General features: G+C 44.7%; 1 protein-coding gene across 1 annotated transcript; it reads right to left on the bottom strand.

Annotated features, from left to right (window-relative positions):
* Nucleotides 1–2,300: 2,300 nt before the first annotated feature.
* On the bottom strand, nt 2,301–16,281 carry LOC139379362 (protein FAM180A-like). Its single transcript, XM_071122170.1, has 3 exons — nt 16,054–16,281; nt 10,163–10,260; nt 2,301–2,945 (listed from the first exon to the last, which is right to left on the bottom strand). The coding sequence occupies exons 1-3, from the start codon at nt 16,130–16,132 to the stop codon at nt 2,598–2,600; spliced, it is 525 nt and encodes a 174-aa protein (XP_070978271.1). The 5' UTR covers nt 16,133–16,281; the 3' UTR covers nt 2,301–2,597.
* Nucleotides 16,282–16,688: the final 407 nt, after the last annotated feature.

Here is a 16,688-nt window from a genome sequence, read left to right as displayed (position 1 = left end):
ATAGGGTCCTGACAGATAATGAAGCTGGAGAAGCGACGACTATAATGGAGATAGTCCAGGAGGATCTCACAGCTCTGAGGGGACAGAGGGGTCCTGTCTTTGGTACAGGTTCTTCTGAAGGAACTCCAGGATCCCCCTCCATTTGGACCCTCCCCACAACATGATCACTGCAACAATACATCACAGTTTTACAGTAGGGTAAAAATACAATCCCTTTGAAAGACTTCTAATGTCATGTGTAATGTCTAGGGATACTATCGACTGGGTTCCTTGATCTAGCCTTACAGTAAGTAAGAGCAGATGAGAGATGCTCTGTAAAATCCCTCACTTTTTACCCTGTTCTTGGTGTAAAGCCTAAAGAAGGTGCTAGAGCGGAAGTGAGGAGAGTAGAAAGGTTTGATCAGGTGACCAGCCCCAGGGTAGGACACAGTTGTCAGCAGGTGACCGTTCCCTGCCCTCTCCAACATACTGTACTGTGCATCTGTGCGTAGAGGTCAGAGGTCAGGTGATATCTGGGATAGGCCTTTTAGCGTGCCAACTTATACTGTAATCAATGTAGGTCTATGTATGCATTATCAGGTAGTGGCAGGTAGCCTAGTGGTTAAGAGTGTTGGGCCATTAACTGAAAGGTTGCTGGCCTGAATCCCTGAGGTGACTTAACACTAATTGCTCCTGTACAGTACTTACATCCTGGACAGATTCTGCAGTGGCACAGTTCTGGTCAGCTTCTCCAATGACCATCAGTAATGGACACTTTAACCTCCTGACCTATGGGGTTAAAAAAGAGGTCCACACACATGTCAGTTCCTCACTGTACAAATACATACAGTATAGTGTGCATACAATGCAGTCTGAAAGATACCTCCACGTTAGGGTCACTTTCAGTGATAGGCTGGATCATGTCTCTTCGGATCAAATGGTTGTTCTCATCAAAGTGCATCTTGTGCATATTTCTAGAGATTTGAGCAAAATACAACTATAATTTCAGTGCATTCCAAATTTGGTCATTTACCATTGCTTTAGAATAGGTTAAAACACAAGGGACAATCTCAAAGGGAAAACATGACTGGCACTTATACACTCCATACATCTGGGCTGAATTATCAAAACATATGTTGGAAAATAGGCTTGTGTCTACAGAGCATCTGTAAAATGTTTTTTTTACAGTATTACAGAGAGAAAAGAAACAGTCAACTATGTAGGGAGAGCTAACTGAAAATAATTCAGGATTTCATACTGGAGCAGAGGCATATCTTATGTAATTTGGTGTGTGTGTGTGTGTGTGAGTCCTGTTTCACTGCCAGACACTGGCCTCATGATCCACAGTAAGCCCCTTGGATTCTAAGCCCACATAAGAACCGCCGAAACGGATGTCCTCAGCAACTTCACACACGATACAGTACAATAACACAACTCGGTTGCTTTCCTATAGCAATTTGTTAAGTTGATTAACAAGTCAAAATACTGTACTTAAAAAAAAATATCTTTGCATGAAGTATGACAAACATAAATAGTAACATCTGGCAAAACAACAAGTAGGAACACAAGCCCAAAAACATAGTTGTTCTTGCCTTTGTCCGTCCCCGTTTCATCACTGGCATAATGGCCGAACTTCTCCCATCCTCAGAGCTGTGAAAGGAACGAAGGGTAATCTTATTTTTTGGGGAAAAACATTCTTCACCACAATCTGTAGTTTCTCATCAATGAGGGCTCTAGTGGGCTCTACTCGGAGCATGGGGCTTGGACTCACCTCTGCCATTATGTGTGACCACCAGGAGAGCTTAACATCCTCCCTGCAGGCTAGAGCAGCTAAAATCCTCTACTTCCAAAATAAAAACAGGTTGGGACTGAGGCAAATCCCTCCTCGCGGTTTTTGCAAATGTGAGTGAACATTCTATAGCCATATCCCTAATTTGTACATATTCATAACAAGGCCATATCAAAAGAGGACCATAGTGCGCTCCAAAAAGTATTGTTGGTGCGTAAAACCTGTGAATCCAGATAAGCAAAAAATATATAATGGGTCTGCAGTCAAAAAGATTTGGCATAAATATATGTTTTTACTGCATCAGGATAGGTTGGATCATAACATGGCCACAACCATGGTACAGTTAAAAATATTGATCATTATTTTATTATAATATCAATTACAGAGAAATAAGCTGAGAAAATTGATACCCCTGTCTTCATCCGAAGCTCCTTTTCGCCATGGGACTGTGCTGGGGAAAGATTATGTGATTGTGATAGACAGCTGAGAAGATTATGACAGAAGATTTGATAAAGACCTGTTATGAATCATGATGACAGAGTGACTGATAAAATATTTAAAAATGTTTGATTACATCTGAAGTCTTGGAACAAGACGGAATCCAATAGATAGAACATGAACAAGATATAGTTCCTTTTCCCACATCCTCCTTGCAATATGATTAGATCATAACATTTGATCATAAACAAACATATTACATTATCAGAACAGTCATTTTGATAATACAATACAACTCAATAGAAAACATCCTTCAAATTCTCTTGTGTTACAGTATAAAATAATCAGTATATTATATTATCTACAATAATGTGTCCACATGTCCATAACACTAGTGCTGAGGTGTCCTGGGTGGGGGCGTCAGATCTTCTTGTATGGTCCTGAACAGCTTCAGCAGGGTGTCTCCCCACAGCGCCTTCTGGTGTTGGGAGGTGGTATGAGCCAGAGTCTGGGCAGTGTACACCATAGTGAGCACTGTGCGCTCAAAGTCCTCCCTGCTCAGGGCACCTCTGCGCTGGGACAGGTGGGAGGTCAGACGTCTGATCTCGGATAGTCTCTTGGGCAGGACATCCTCACAGATAACCTCCAGCTTTTGGACCGACCTCAGAGACGCCAGCTCCATGTCTGGGATCACGAAGGGCTTGTCCTCACCCTCGATCTGCAGGCCTGCCAGCAGGATCTAGAAGACAGACACAGTTGTATTAGATTATTTACAGATTCTATCAGATCCACTTTTCATATGTCCATCTGTCATCTCAATACCTTCATGTTCTGAGATTGTTTGATTGATTTAATCAATTGACTGATTGAATGAGTCGATCAACAGAGCGATTTCCCAACAGAGTCATGGTGAAACTCACCTCATAAAAACCAATGGTATAACTGGAATACAAGTCAAGCTCTTACCAGTAGGGGTCATACAATACATTACAAAATATGTTTGCTGCCTTATTCCTCTGTTGAATCGGACTAAACACTCAATAATTAAGACCTTAAAAATAGGTTTCTGTTCCTTCCATGGATAGAGGGACAGTTTTCCTTGAGTAACCTGACTCCCGTTGGCATGTATTCATGGATGCCAAGGGAGGCCAGGCTTCCCCCAAAAAATTGTCGAAGAAAAAAGTGTCATTTAAAAAAAATCTTTCATCTCGGTCTTTGAAAATTTTACTTCAGTTCGCAAGAGGCAGAATGTATCTCACCGGAGAAAGCATTAGAGTGAGTGAAACTGTGCCCCTTTCTCTCTGTATGTGTAGGCCATCTATCTGATGATGTCTGGTCAAAAGCTGTTTGGCATTTGGCCTCCCTTGATAAAAATGATAAAATATTAGCCAATCAGTGTTGAGCTAAACTGTTAATGGTCTTGGCGCACCAAAAGAAAGTGTCAGGGGAAGCCAGTTTGGATTTGGCTTCACTCCTATCACATTGAGACCCAAACATCATTGACAAAAAACAACTTAAATTGTCACATTTCATTGTGTTGTTGTCCTCCGGTGGCTAGCTAGCTAGCTAAAATTGGCCCTTTTCTAAATTAGCAATCGATGGATAAAGGGATTTGGACTTATTTTACTTAATTCATCATACTGGCAAATTATTATAACCGCGATTCTGATCCAATGATAAATTAATACATTGTGCACATGACCTGAGAGGATGGAAGTTCAATATGCAGCTAGATGTAGAAGGCTAATGCTAACTAGCTAACAATGACCATGATAGGAAGTTAGGCTAGCGAGTAAGCATTTTAGCCAGGTAGCCTAGGACAACAAAAAATAAAAGGATGTACTGTATCGACCGTTTCGTCAACATGAAAGAGAGGAGGATGGCATTTCTCTACAAGTAGGGTGAGTCAATGTGTTTTTCTTCACACACACACACACACACACACACACACACACACACACACACACACACACACACACACACACACACACACACACACACACAGCTTACTATGGAAGACCAGGGGGTTTGGTCAAGACATTTACACAGATTAGACACGGACAGAATAGGATAAACTCAGTTTCAATGGTGTTTATTTAAATAATAAATCAAAAAGAAAAGGTCTCCCCTATGAGACCCTCTCCGGCGCCGACAGAGATGGCCGCCTCGCTTCGCGTTCCTAGGAAACTATGCAGTTTTTTGTTTTTTTTATGTGTTATTTCTTACATTGGTACCCCAGGTCATCTTAGGTTTCATTACATACAGTCGAGAAGAACTACTGAATATAAGAGCAGCGTCAACTCACCATCAGTACGACCAAGAATATGACTTTCGCGAAGCGGATCCTGTGTTCTGCCTTTCACCCAGGACAACGGAATCGATCCTAGCCGGCGACCCAAAAAAAGGACTTCGTAAAAGAGGGAAATGAAGCGGTCTTCTGGTCAGACTCCGGAGACGGGCACATCGCGCACCACTCCCTAGCATACTTCTCGCCAATGTCCAGTCTCTTGACAAAAAGGTTGATGAAATCCGAGCAAGGGTAGCATTCCAGAGGGACATCAGAGACTGTAACGTTCTTTGCTTCACGGAAACATGGCTCACTGGAGAGACGCTATCGGAGTCGGTGCAGCCAGCTGGTTTCTCCACGCATCGCGCCGACAGAAACAAACATCTTTCTGGTAAGAAGAGGGGCGGGGGCGTATGCTTTATGGTTAACGAGACGTGGTGTGGTCACAACAACATACAGGAACTCAAGTCCTTCTGTTCACCTGATTTAGAATTCCTCACAATCAAATGTCGACCGCATTATCTACCAAGGGAATTCTCTTCGATTATAATCACAGCCGTATATATTCCCCCCCAAGCAGACACATCGATGGCTCTGAACAAACTTTATTTGACTCTTTGCAAACTGGAATCCATATATCCTGAGGCTGCATTCATTGTAGCTGGGGATTTTAACAAGGCTAATCTGAAAACAAGACTCCCTAAATTGTATCAGCATATCGATTGCGTAACCAGGGCTGGCAAAACTTGGATCATTGCTATTCTTTTTGCCCGCTTTGAGGACAATACAGTGCCACTGACACGGGCCGCAACCAAAACATGCGGACTCTCCTTCACTGCAGCCTAGGTGTGTAAAACATTTAAACGTGTTAACCCTCGCAAGGCTGCAGGCCCAGACGGCATCCCCAGCCGCGCCCTCAGAGCATGCACAGACCAGCTGGCTGGTGTGTTTACGGACATATTCAATCAATCCCTATCCCAGTCTGCTGTTCCTACATGCTTCAAGAGGGCCACCATTGTTCCTGTTCCCAAGAAAGCTAAGGTAACTGAGCTAAACGACTGCCGCCCCGTAGCACTCACTTCCGTCATCATGAAGTGCTTTGAGAGACTAGTCAAGGACCATATCACCTCCACCCTACCTGACACCCTAGACCCACTCCAATTTGCTTACCGCCCAAATAGGTCCACAGACGATGCAATCTCAACCACACTGCACACTGCCCTAACCCATCTGGACAAGAGGAATACCTATGTGAGAATGCTGTTCATCGACTACAGCTCAGCATTTAACACCATAGTACCCTCCAAACTCGTCAGCAAGCTCGAGACCCTGGGTCTCGACCCCGCCCTGTGCAACTGGGTACTGGACTTCCTGACGGGCCGCCCCCAGGTGGTGAGGGTAGGTAACATCTCCACCCCGCTGATCCTCAACACTGGGGCCCCACAAGGGTGCGTTCTGAGCCCTCTCCTGTACTCCCTGTTCACCCACGACTGCGTGGCCACGCACGCCTCCAACTCAATCATCAAGTTTGCGGACAACACAACAGTGGTAGGCTTGATTACCAACAACGACGGCCTACAGGGAGGTGGTGAGGGCCCTCGGAGTGTGGTGTCAGGAAAATAACCTCACACTCAACGTCAACAAAACTAAGGAGATGATTGTGGACTTCGGGAAACAGCAGAGGGAACACCCCCCTATCCACATTGATGGAACAGCAGTGGAGAAGGTAGTACGTTTTAAGTTCCTCGGCGTACACATCACAGACAAACTGAATTGGTCCACCCACACAGACAGAATCGTGAAGAAGGCGCAGCAGCGCCTCTTCAACCTCAGGAGGCTGAAGAAATTCGGCTTGTCACCAAAAGCACTCACAAACTTCTACAGATGCACAATTGAGAGCATCCTGTCGGGCTGTATCATCGCCTGGTACGGCAACTGCTCCACCCACAACCGTAAGGCTCTCCAGAGGGTAGTGAGGTCCACATAACGCATCACCGGGGGCAAACTACCTGCCCTCCAGGACACCTACACCACCCGATGTCACAGGAAGGGCATAAAGATCATCAAGGACAACAACCACCCGAGCCACTGCCTGTTCACCCCGCTATCATCCAGAAGGTGAGGTCAGTACAGGTGCATCAAAGCTGGGACCGAGAGACTGAAAAACAGCTTCTATCTCAAGGCCATCAGACTGTTAAACAGCCACCACTGACATTGAGTGGCTGCTGCCAACACACTGACTCAACTCCAGCCACTTTAATAATGGGAATTGATGTAAAATATATCACTAGCCACTTTAAACAATGCTACTTAATATAATGTTTACATACCCTACATTATTCATCTCATATGTCTATGTATATACTGTACTCTATATCATCTACTGCATCTTTATGTAATACATGTATCACTAGCCACTTTAAACTATGCCACTTTGTTAACATACTCATCTCATATGTATATACTGTACTCGATACCATCTACTGCATCTTGCCTATGCCGTTCTGTACCATCACTCATTCATATATCTTTATGTACATATTCTTTATCCCTTTACACTTGTGTGTATAAGGTAGTAGTTTTGGAATTGTTAGTTAGATTACTCGTTGGTTATTACTGCATTGTCGGAACTAGAAGCACAAGCATTTCGCTACACTCACATTAACATCTGCTAACCATGTGTATGTGACAAATACAATTTGATTTGATTTGGATACCGTCTTCTGGGCTCCAGGTCTTGCTGTATCCTGTCGGGATCACAACTGCACTCACTCCTGTTACCTCTGTAACCGTCCCCACCTATACAGGAGTCCTTTCTTCCCCCCATCCCCAACTATACAGGAGTCCTTTCTTCCCCCCATCCCCAACTATACAGGAGTTATTTCTTTCCCCCCATCCCCACCTATACAGGAGTCCTTTCTTCCCCCCATCCCCACCTATACAGGAGTCCTTTCTTCCCCCCATCCCCAACTATACAGGAGTCCTTTCTTCCCCCATCCCCAACTATACAGGAGTCCTTTCTTCCCCCCATCCCCAACTATACAGGAGTTATTTATTTCCCCCCATCCCCACCTATACAGGAGTCCTTTCTTCCCCCCATCCCCACCTATACAGGAGTCCTTTCTTCCCCCCATCCCCACCTATACAGGAGTCCTTTCTTTCCCCCATCCTCAACTATACAGGAGTCCTTTCTTCCCCCATCCCCAACTATACAGGAGTCCTTTCTTCCCTCCCATCCCCAACTATACAGGAGTCCTTTCTTCCCCCCCATCCCCAACTATACAGGAGTCCTTTCTTCCCCCATCCCCAACTATACAGGAGTCCTTTCTTCCCCCCCATCCCCAACTATACAGGAGTCCTTTCTTCCCCCCATCCTCAACTATACAGGAGTCCTTTCTTCCCCCATCCCCACCTATACAGGAGTCCTTTCTTCCCCCATCCCCAACTATACAGGAGTCCTTTCTTCCCCCATCCCCACCTATACAGGAGTCCTTTCTTCCCCCCATCCTCAACTATACAGGAGTCCTTTCTTCCCCCATCCCCACCTATACAGGAGTCCTTTCTTCCCCCCATCCCCAACTATACAGGAGTCCTTTCTTCCCCCCCATCCCCACCTATACAGGAGTCCTTTCTTCCCCCACTCTCCCTATGTGATGCCCTTCTGGCAGCTATATGGGCCTTGCACAGCGGGTGAGCAATCAGCCCTTGATTACTCACCAACTCCCAATCAGCCCCAATTAACCCTGTCCGGAGAACCCGTCGAGACCTGGCACGTCCAGCAGATGGAGCCATCGCCTCGTGATGTATACACCGTCTGTCACCAGGCCTTTGACGAGTCTCCCCCTGGTGGCTGACTTGCTGTACGCCACATTACATTGATTGGACTAGATTGTTTTTGGTGTATTTTAGTTGTCACTGTATTAGACTAAGCATACAGTAGGTGATTTGATAATGTTGAAATGTTGAAGTTGAAATGGTGCTGGAATAGTGAAGGCAGCTCCTGTTCTCTTTGTGACTTGCAGTAACTCTCCGTGGTTCTAAATCAATAGTTGTTAAGTAGTCTGAAAACTCCAGAAACAACTTGCTTGACCATGCTGTAGTTCATGTAACTGTTGGTTACATTCAATATGCTTTGTGGTCTCCATCGGACAGATGTTGCTCCCCGGTTTTGTGATGAAACAAAAGTGTGGTTGAATTTATTCTGCCACTGTGTCTTCTTATTGACTCGGCCTAAGGCCTATATATCAATATATCACGGTGGCAAGGCATATGAACTAACAGGTCATAGAGCAGACAAATAAATTCTCACAACATAGGTTGTAATATGGCTTTTTTTCCTGGCTTGGTTTCCCCAGTGATTTTACCCCCACACTGCTACTGATGACGACTGCTGACTGAGGCTTCAGCTTCCCTTTCCTAGTGGGTCAAAACTACGTTCCTGCTCCAACCATGACTCTCGTTGCCCAAGTTCAACTGTATGAAATTCAGAAAGTTTGAACCCATGAGTTCAAACTTTCTGTTCACTTTGCCTACAGCACCTCTGCCTCGGCCCTTCCCACCTCCGACCTCCATTTCCCTGCAGCACGACGAGCGGTGGTATCCACAAGATTCACATCAAACAGGAAATGTTTCAGCTCTTCAATTTGTAGGAGAAGAGGAGTCAAACATTCAATACATCTAACTTTCACTTCTCTCTCTCTGAATGGAACTCTGAGGAAATACACACACCTACACACATAGGCCCACTGCTGAAGACAAGAGCTCTCCAACTTTGCTTACTCCAAACGCACTTCTTGGTTTCCGTTGTTTGCTCAGCGATGTTCTGAGTTCTGTCATAACAAACAGTAGAAATGTAGCCTCTTCCCATACTGTAATGCCCAATTCCAAATCAACCCTTAGACCCTATGCACTCTCAGATCTCCATAAGTGCAGGGTCTAGGGGTCGATTTAAGATTTGAGATTTGACACTGACAAGGACTGATATAAGAGTTTGCTACAGTATGGAGAAAGGGGCCCCTATGCGACCCACAACTCACTTAAGTAACTAACAGAGTTTCTGAAAGTTAAGAATTCTTCCCAAAAGCACAAGAGATGAGCTTTCAGGTATTTTTGACTTGTTATGCCTAAGATATTTTATTTAGAAGCAATGGTGAATATAAAAGATTGAGTGGCATTGATTCTGATGCAACATGTTTTGCCGCTACCCCACAAGATTCACAAAGATTCAATAACCTATGACCTCTGCGTCCATGTTTTCCACTCAAATATCAGAGCGGTGGATGGTTGAGCAGTATATGTCCAGACATAATGTTTGCTTCTTGGGCTCCAACATACCAGTGGATGAATCTGGGTTGTGCCCACAGTGGATATGGTCTGGCTCAACAATGAGAAGAAGCAGGGGCCTCTGGGATATGGAATTCAATGTCAGAACAATATTAAGTATTAAAGACGAAATGATCTGAGAGGAGGGTCTCTGGATGATCCATTGTGGGTCGGAGAGAAGAGCCAGACTGTTACAGACTGAGGGCCTGTAATAAAACTTTACATTTGTGGAAGATTTAACTTTATCTGACAACAATCTTCTTGTTTCCATGTAACATTCACAATTAATTAAATCCCCTTTATGCTCATTAATGTCATTTAAGCAGAGATGGCTATTGTCGACTCACCTCAAACAGCAGGTTAACATCTTCCACAGAGTTCTGGAAGGTGGGGTTGACCAATGAGTGTGTGCCACGCTTCACTCTAAAGGCTGATGGGTAAAGGGCTGAAGAGAAAGGGGAGAGAAAGTGAGAAGAGGAGAGATAGTATTTTGAGTAGTTGAATGACTCATTAAACCAATAGCAAACCAAAAGAAGTCCTGAAATACAATAGATCCAGAATTTCCCGTTGAGCGGGTGAATATGGTTGCCGTTGTTGTGACCAGGAGGTCAGTCAAACTCAGCACACGTTGCAGTATTTACGCAGTGGCATACAGTATACAATATAGTCAAATACATTGACACAGTAGCTATAGGTCATGTCAAATCCTACACTTACTGCACACTGTAAACATGTCTACGTAGGTTAAACTATCGAGCCCCAGGTTTGTGGGAGACAGCTAGGGTGTAAACTGCAGCAGATGTCCCTATGTGAAACCGGGTGAAAACCTTTTAACCTCTGACACCGGTAATCGCTGGTATGTCCCACGTTATAGATGCCCCCTCTTTTCAAAGAGCCAGGTGTGTCTATAGGGCATAGGCTATAGGGTAGGGCGGTCAGATTTCAAAGTGTCAGGGCATGTGTGCCGCAGCAGGACTGAGAGTTCAGGAGCTGTGGTCTGCTCCTTATAAAAACCCTCTCTCTCAGCCTTCAGAATCGCAGACTAAGGCAGCTCTGTCATTTATAAGGGGAGCTAACCAAGAGCAGAAGCAGAGAAACACCTGGGCACAAGCTTACCAACTGGATTCCAACCTTGGTCCCTTGCATACCACAAGACTGCTGAGCTAAAGGCAGCTCCTGAGCTAAATGCAGCTAAGGCAGGTATTCTGATCTCAGATGAGACCATTCGCTGAGCCACCTTCTTCACACCTATTCTTTGACCTGTAAGGGAGATGTGGTAGTTATTATATCTACAAAGGACTTGTCTAATCTCTCAAAAAAGGACCTAGGCCTGATTAACATTAAGTGAGATAATGGGACTAATGGGCTTCTTTTCACAGGGTTCCCTCTGTATTACTCTGAGCGGCTTCTGAACAGTGAGGGGATGATTTGAGGCAGGAGTCACAGGAGTGACATGATAATACCCTTCACCAGTTTGAGAGACAGCTGCAGTACATAGAGACATTCTTGTGGTCAAGTATTTGACAGCAACAGAAAAATATGACACGTTGAGAAATGTTGTTAACATAACCTAGAGATGACCCAGCCCAACCCAATGAAAGTCTGGTGCAACAGCATCTCTCCCTCAATACCTTATTTGCTTTCTTTTCCATTACATCCCTGAATACCTGGCAGGAACTCCGACTGTGTGTTGAAAGTACAGGGCCATGTGCTTTTGGGTTGAAGGGTCAGGTACAGACAGACAAGGTCCAAATAAGAAGCTTGATTGGAAGTCGGCGCATGTATGAAGTGGACACAAACAGACCATCGATCATGCAGTGCTTCAGTCTGTCTGAGGAATGCCTGGGCCCTGGACAGAACAGAAAGGTCATGGTAGGAACACAGCGTGACTAGGGGTAAAATAAGTTGTTCTCTCAACAGTTCAGAGTTAAATGCGGTTGTAACTTAGCTTTATGAAACACAGCACACGGGGGGCTACTGTTTATCTATACCTCACGCCATAGCTTACTCATTCTCTCATAGATACAACACCTGTCAGAGAGTGACATTCTTTCTGAGCTTGCTCAGTTCCCTACTACTGTAGAACGTGCTCTTGTTACTAATCCAAGCCAGATATCCAATCACTGTACAGTAATCTGCTGTTTGAGCCAAGAGAAATATAGGCTCACTGAGTTTAATGAGGATCATAGTTTTAACATTGTCCCTCTTTATGGAAACCGATCAGGAATCAGCTCCTGGTCAACTGACACCCAGCACAATTCCACTGTTCTCCGACTGTACTCCATATGGATTCTGATCCAAGATCAGGTCTTGCTATTCCCAGCCCCCCTCCACTGTACTCCTCACGCTCTCGATGGGACAACACTTGCCATATTCTCCCCATTCAGAAACAGGGTTAAATAATCAGCGTTGGAATGTATAAGCATACAGAACACACCCATAGGGACAACAACTTTTATTGGCACAGTGTGAACAGTGAGGTTATGAGGTCTATGAAGGTTCATTTCGATGCTGAATCGTTTGATGTTAATGTTGATGCTGTACCACTGTGGAGATATTAGCTCCAAAATGGCTGCTCCAACCAGCCAGCAATTTGTATGGGTTTTACCAGTAGTTGCACAGGTGCCATATATACAGCAGCTGCGAGGAATGCCAGACACTGCCGTCATAATTTTCACCTAGATTTGGGCTGATATGTGCTACTGTGCATCCAAGTGAGATACTCATCCAGTATGTACTGGAAAGCCTAAGCCCCAATGTTGACTTTCATCCAGGAGCACATCCTTTCCTGATGCCTTCCAGTGTGTATCTATAAGTGGAGGTAGGTGGAGCTGGAATTCCACACACAGATGATGAGTTGAGTCCACTGTGTTAAGCTCGAGTCAGAAGTGAAGAACAGGAGGGAACCTTCTTTTCACCTCGGCAGAACAACAGCAACACAAAGAAACATCTACGTGCAATGCCCATGTGATGTGTAACCTTGCCTGAGACCTGAAGACTTGTGTAATGCCTAGGCTTTAGCTCAGCGGGCCAACACAGTCATCTGATACACAGTAGCCTCGGTTTCCAAATCTAGCCGATCACATATGGAATAAGTGGTTGCTGGTTTAAAGTAGATGATCCCACCTCTGAAAGCAGATCTCAGTTTTCAAAGCTCTGAGCTAGAAGAAACCAATCATCGCTCGTGCTTCTCGGCCCACTGTAGCGCTAAACTAAATAATCAGTGTTTGCTAGGACACTGTCCCCTGTGTCCTCACAAACAAGCAGAGAACTTGTAATCTCCCTCTAAGCACATGCAATGAGCCAGGGGAAAACACAAAGCCATTCATTACAAGCAGTGCTAAATGGTCTTGGCTGGAATTGTGTCGTGACTAGAGAAAAGCAGGCAAACCAGAGGTCACTGTCCTCCAGGTTTACAGTAATGGTTATTTGGATTAAAGTCAGAGCCAAAACCAAAGTCAGGAACATTTCCCATACTACAACTGATGAATGATGTTTGCTTAACCAGTTTACATATTTGCATTGTGATGTCTAAACTGATATTTTCCACAGAATGCACACACTCTGGTATATGTCCTAATTAGAACATTCCCAGTGGGCCGAAGACCTGAGAGCTCCAAATATGGGACAAGATATGTCTCAATGTTGAAGGGATAACAATACATCAAGTCAGACATGCAGATGTTCTTCCAAGCTGCTGCAGTCAAAACAGCTGGGGAAGAATTTGGCAGCAGTCAGAGGGACACAGTGGGCCAGAGACAGTCACATGGGCTACACTTACAGTTTGTCCCCAATTCTAAATCACTGTCTGTCCCCTCTATCAAATCCTAAATATTCAGACGTGATCTTTAGAAGTGACCTGACGTTCAATAGCCATACAGTAGATAAGCTTAGTACTACTAGTAATATTTTCCTAAAGGATACTGAGACACATGACTGATTGACAGACCAGTTTCCCCTCTGGGATTAATAAAGTTTGTGTTATTTTATCTGATCATGTCAGACTCATATCCACACAGTCACATAATGTACAGTCGTGGCCAAATGTTTTGAGAATGACACAGATATTCATTTGTCTGCTGCCTCAGTTTGTATGATGACAATTTGCATATACTCCAGAATGTTATGAAGAGTGATCAGATGAAGTCCCTCTTTGCCATGCAAATGAACTAAATCCCCCCAAAAACATGTCCACTGCATTTCAGCCCTGCCACAAAAGGACCAGCTGACATCATGTCAGTGATTCTCTCATTAACACAGGTGTGAGTGTTGACGAGGACAAGGCTGGAGATCACTCTGTCATGCTGATTGAATTTGAATAACAGACTGGAAGCTTCAAAAGGAGGGTGGTGCTTGGAATCATTGTTCTTCCTCTGTCAGCCATGGTTACCTGCAAGGAAACACATGCCGTCATCATTGCTTTGCACAAAAAGGGCTTCACAGGCAAGGATATTGCTGCCAGTAAGATTGCAACTAAATCAACCATTTATCGGATCATCAAGAACTTCAAGGAGAGCGGTTCAATTGTTGTGACGAAGGCTTCAGGGCGCCCAAGAAAGTCCAGCAAGCGCCAGGACCATCTCCTAAAGTTGATTCAGCTGTGGGATTGGGGCACCACCAGTACAGAGTTTGCTCAGGAATGGCAGCAGGCAGGTGTGAGTGCATCTGCACACACAGTGGAGGATGGCCTGGTGTCAAGAAGGGCAGCAAAGAAGCCACTTCTCTCCAGGAAAAAGTTCAGAGACAGACTGATATTCTGCAAAAGGTACAGGGATTGGACTGCTGAGGACTGGGGTAAAGTCATTTTCTCTGATGAATCCCCTTTCCGATTGTTTGGGGCATCCAGAAAAAAGCTTGTCCGGAGAAGACAAGGTGAGCGCTACCATCAGTCCTGTGTCATGCCAACAGTAAAGCATCCTGAGACCATTCATGTGTGGGGTTGCTTCTCAGCCAAGGGAGTTGGCTCACTCACAATTTTGCCTAAGAACACAGCCATGAATAAAGAATGGTACCAACACATCCTCCAATAGGAACTTCTCCCAACCATCCAGGAACAGTTTGATGACGAACAATGCCTTTTCCAGCATGATGGAGCACCTTGCCATAAGGCAAAAGTGATAAGTAAGTGGCTCGGGGAACAAAACATCAGTATTTTGGGTCCATGGCCAGGAAACTCCCCAGACCTTAATCCCATTGAGAACTTGTGGTCAATCCTCAAGAGGCGGGTGGACAAACAAAAACCCACAAATTCTGACAAACTCCAAGAATGGGCTGCCATCAGTCAGGATGTGGCCCAGAAGTTAATTGACAGCATGCCAGGGTCAGATCGCAGAGGTCTTGAAAAATAAGGGTCAACACTGCAAATAATGACTCTTGCATCAACTTCATGTAATTGTCAATAAAAGACTTGACACTTATAAAATGCTTGTAATTATACTTCAGTATTCCATAGTAACATTTGACAAAAATATCTAAAGACACTGAAGCAGCAAACTTTGTGAAAACATATATTTGTGTCATTCTCAAAACTTTTGGCCAAGACTGTATATGACTGGATCTCATCTGCCTGCAAAGACCTGAGCTAAGTTGCATTTCCTGAAGCAAGTTCAACATCATGTGACTGATTCAGTGATTTACATGTAAATCCACCCTCCTCATTCCTTAATTCGGAGGGACCTATTTTCGGCAGTCAACATTTCCAAGGAACCAAACATTGACGTGTGTGGGAGGGAGGGAAAATGTATGAATGTGGATCCAAATGTTTGGACCCAACTACAAAGAGGCACTTGAAGTTGTTTTTTCCTGTCGAAAGATATTCAGAAAATAGCATTTCTCTCCTTCTCATCAACACAATCACATACATACAGGAGCCTAACACCCACAGCCCTGCCAAAGCAATCAAAACATTTGTCTTTTCTTCAAAAAAACATTAAATCTCATAAAAGTCTGCAAACACATCAGAAAAAAGTCTACATAAAAAAATGTAGCCTACTTAACTCCACATAAATAATCTATTTGGCAGCAAAACGTTCAGTTATGATAACGCACAACGACACTTAATACATAACCATAGTTAATTTTTTCCTTTGATTCCTAAATGCAGTTCATTACTTCTTATTGCGACTAGCTCTGAGTACGTCTACACAACAACCATTAACTTTCTATGAACGTGTCTATGTGGACCCCTCAAACTGACCTGAAGTCAGTCGAAGCTCTGTGAGGTACTCAGGTGTCCTACCTTTCCTCCAGTGTTGAGCAGCAGCCAGGAACAGCTGGCAGTAGAACACAGTGATGAGTAGACCCCACTGATGCATCATGCTGACTCTCGGCCCAGCACACACACACTGACACTGCCCTGTCGTCTGTCTGTCTCAATGGGATCTGAATGTGGATCAGTCACCAGCTAATCACAGCAGCCAGCCAGGCCCCAGCTGGAGAGAGCTGTGTACCAACAACCATCAGGAGAATGAGGTAAGAACACTGACTGGAGCACTGCAAAACCACTTCACATGCAACTGCTTCATCCTTTCCTTTGTCTGTCTGTTTCTTTCTCTCCTCCCCTACCCTATCTCTGCCTCCCCCCTCTCTCTCTGTCTGTGACTGAGTGCTGAGTTCTCTCGGGCCAGGCTGTCTGGGCTGTCATCTGGAAGTCATCAAGACCCAGGGAATGGCTGCTCTGTTAGTGGCTGGCCTGCCGCTCACCGTGCTACTGGCTGAGGCAGAGCTAACACCAGACTGGCTGCAGCTGGTCTACAACCTGTAAAACCTGTCCAGTATCATCATCATCATCATCATTGTTGTAGTCACCGTCGTTTCCAATATGGTTTCCATCAGCATTAGCATAATGGTCATCATAGTCATATCGTAACCTCG

The sequence above is a fragment of the Oncorhynchus clarkii genome, chromosome 21 (assembly GCF_045791955.1).
Source record: "Oncorhynchus clarkii lewisi isolate Uvic-CL-2024 chromosome 21, UVic_Ocla_1.0, whole genome shotgun sequence".
In the NCBI taxonomy this organism is placed as follows: Eukaryota; Metazoa; Chordata; class Actinopteri; order Salmoniformes; family Salmonidae; genus Oncorhynchus; species Oncorhynchus clarkii.
This window is presented reverse-complemented; position numbering and strand designations above follow the sequence as displayed.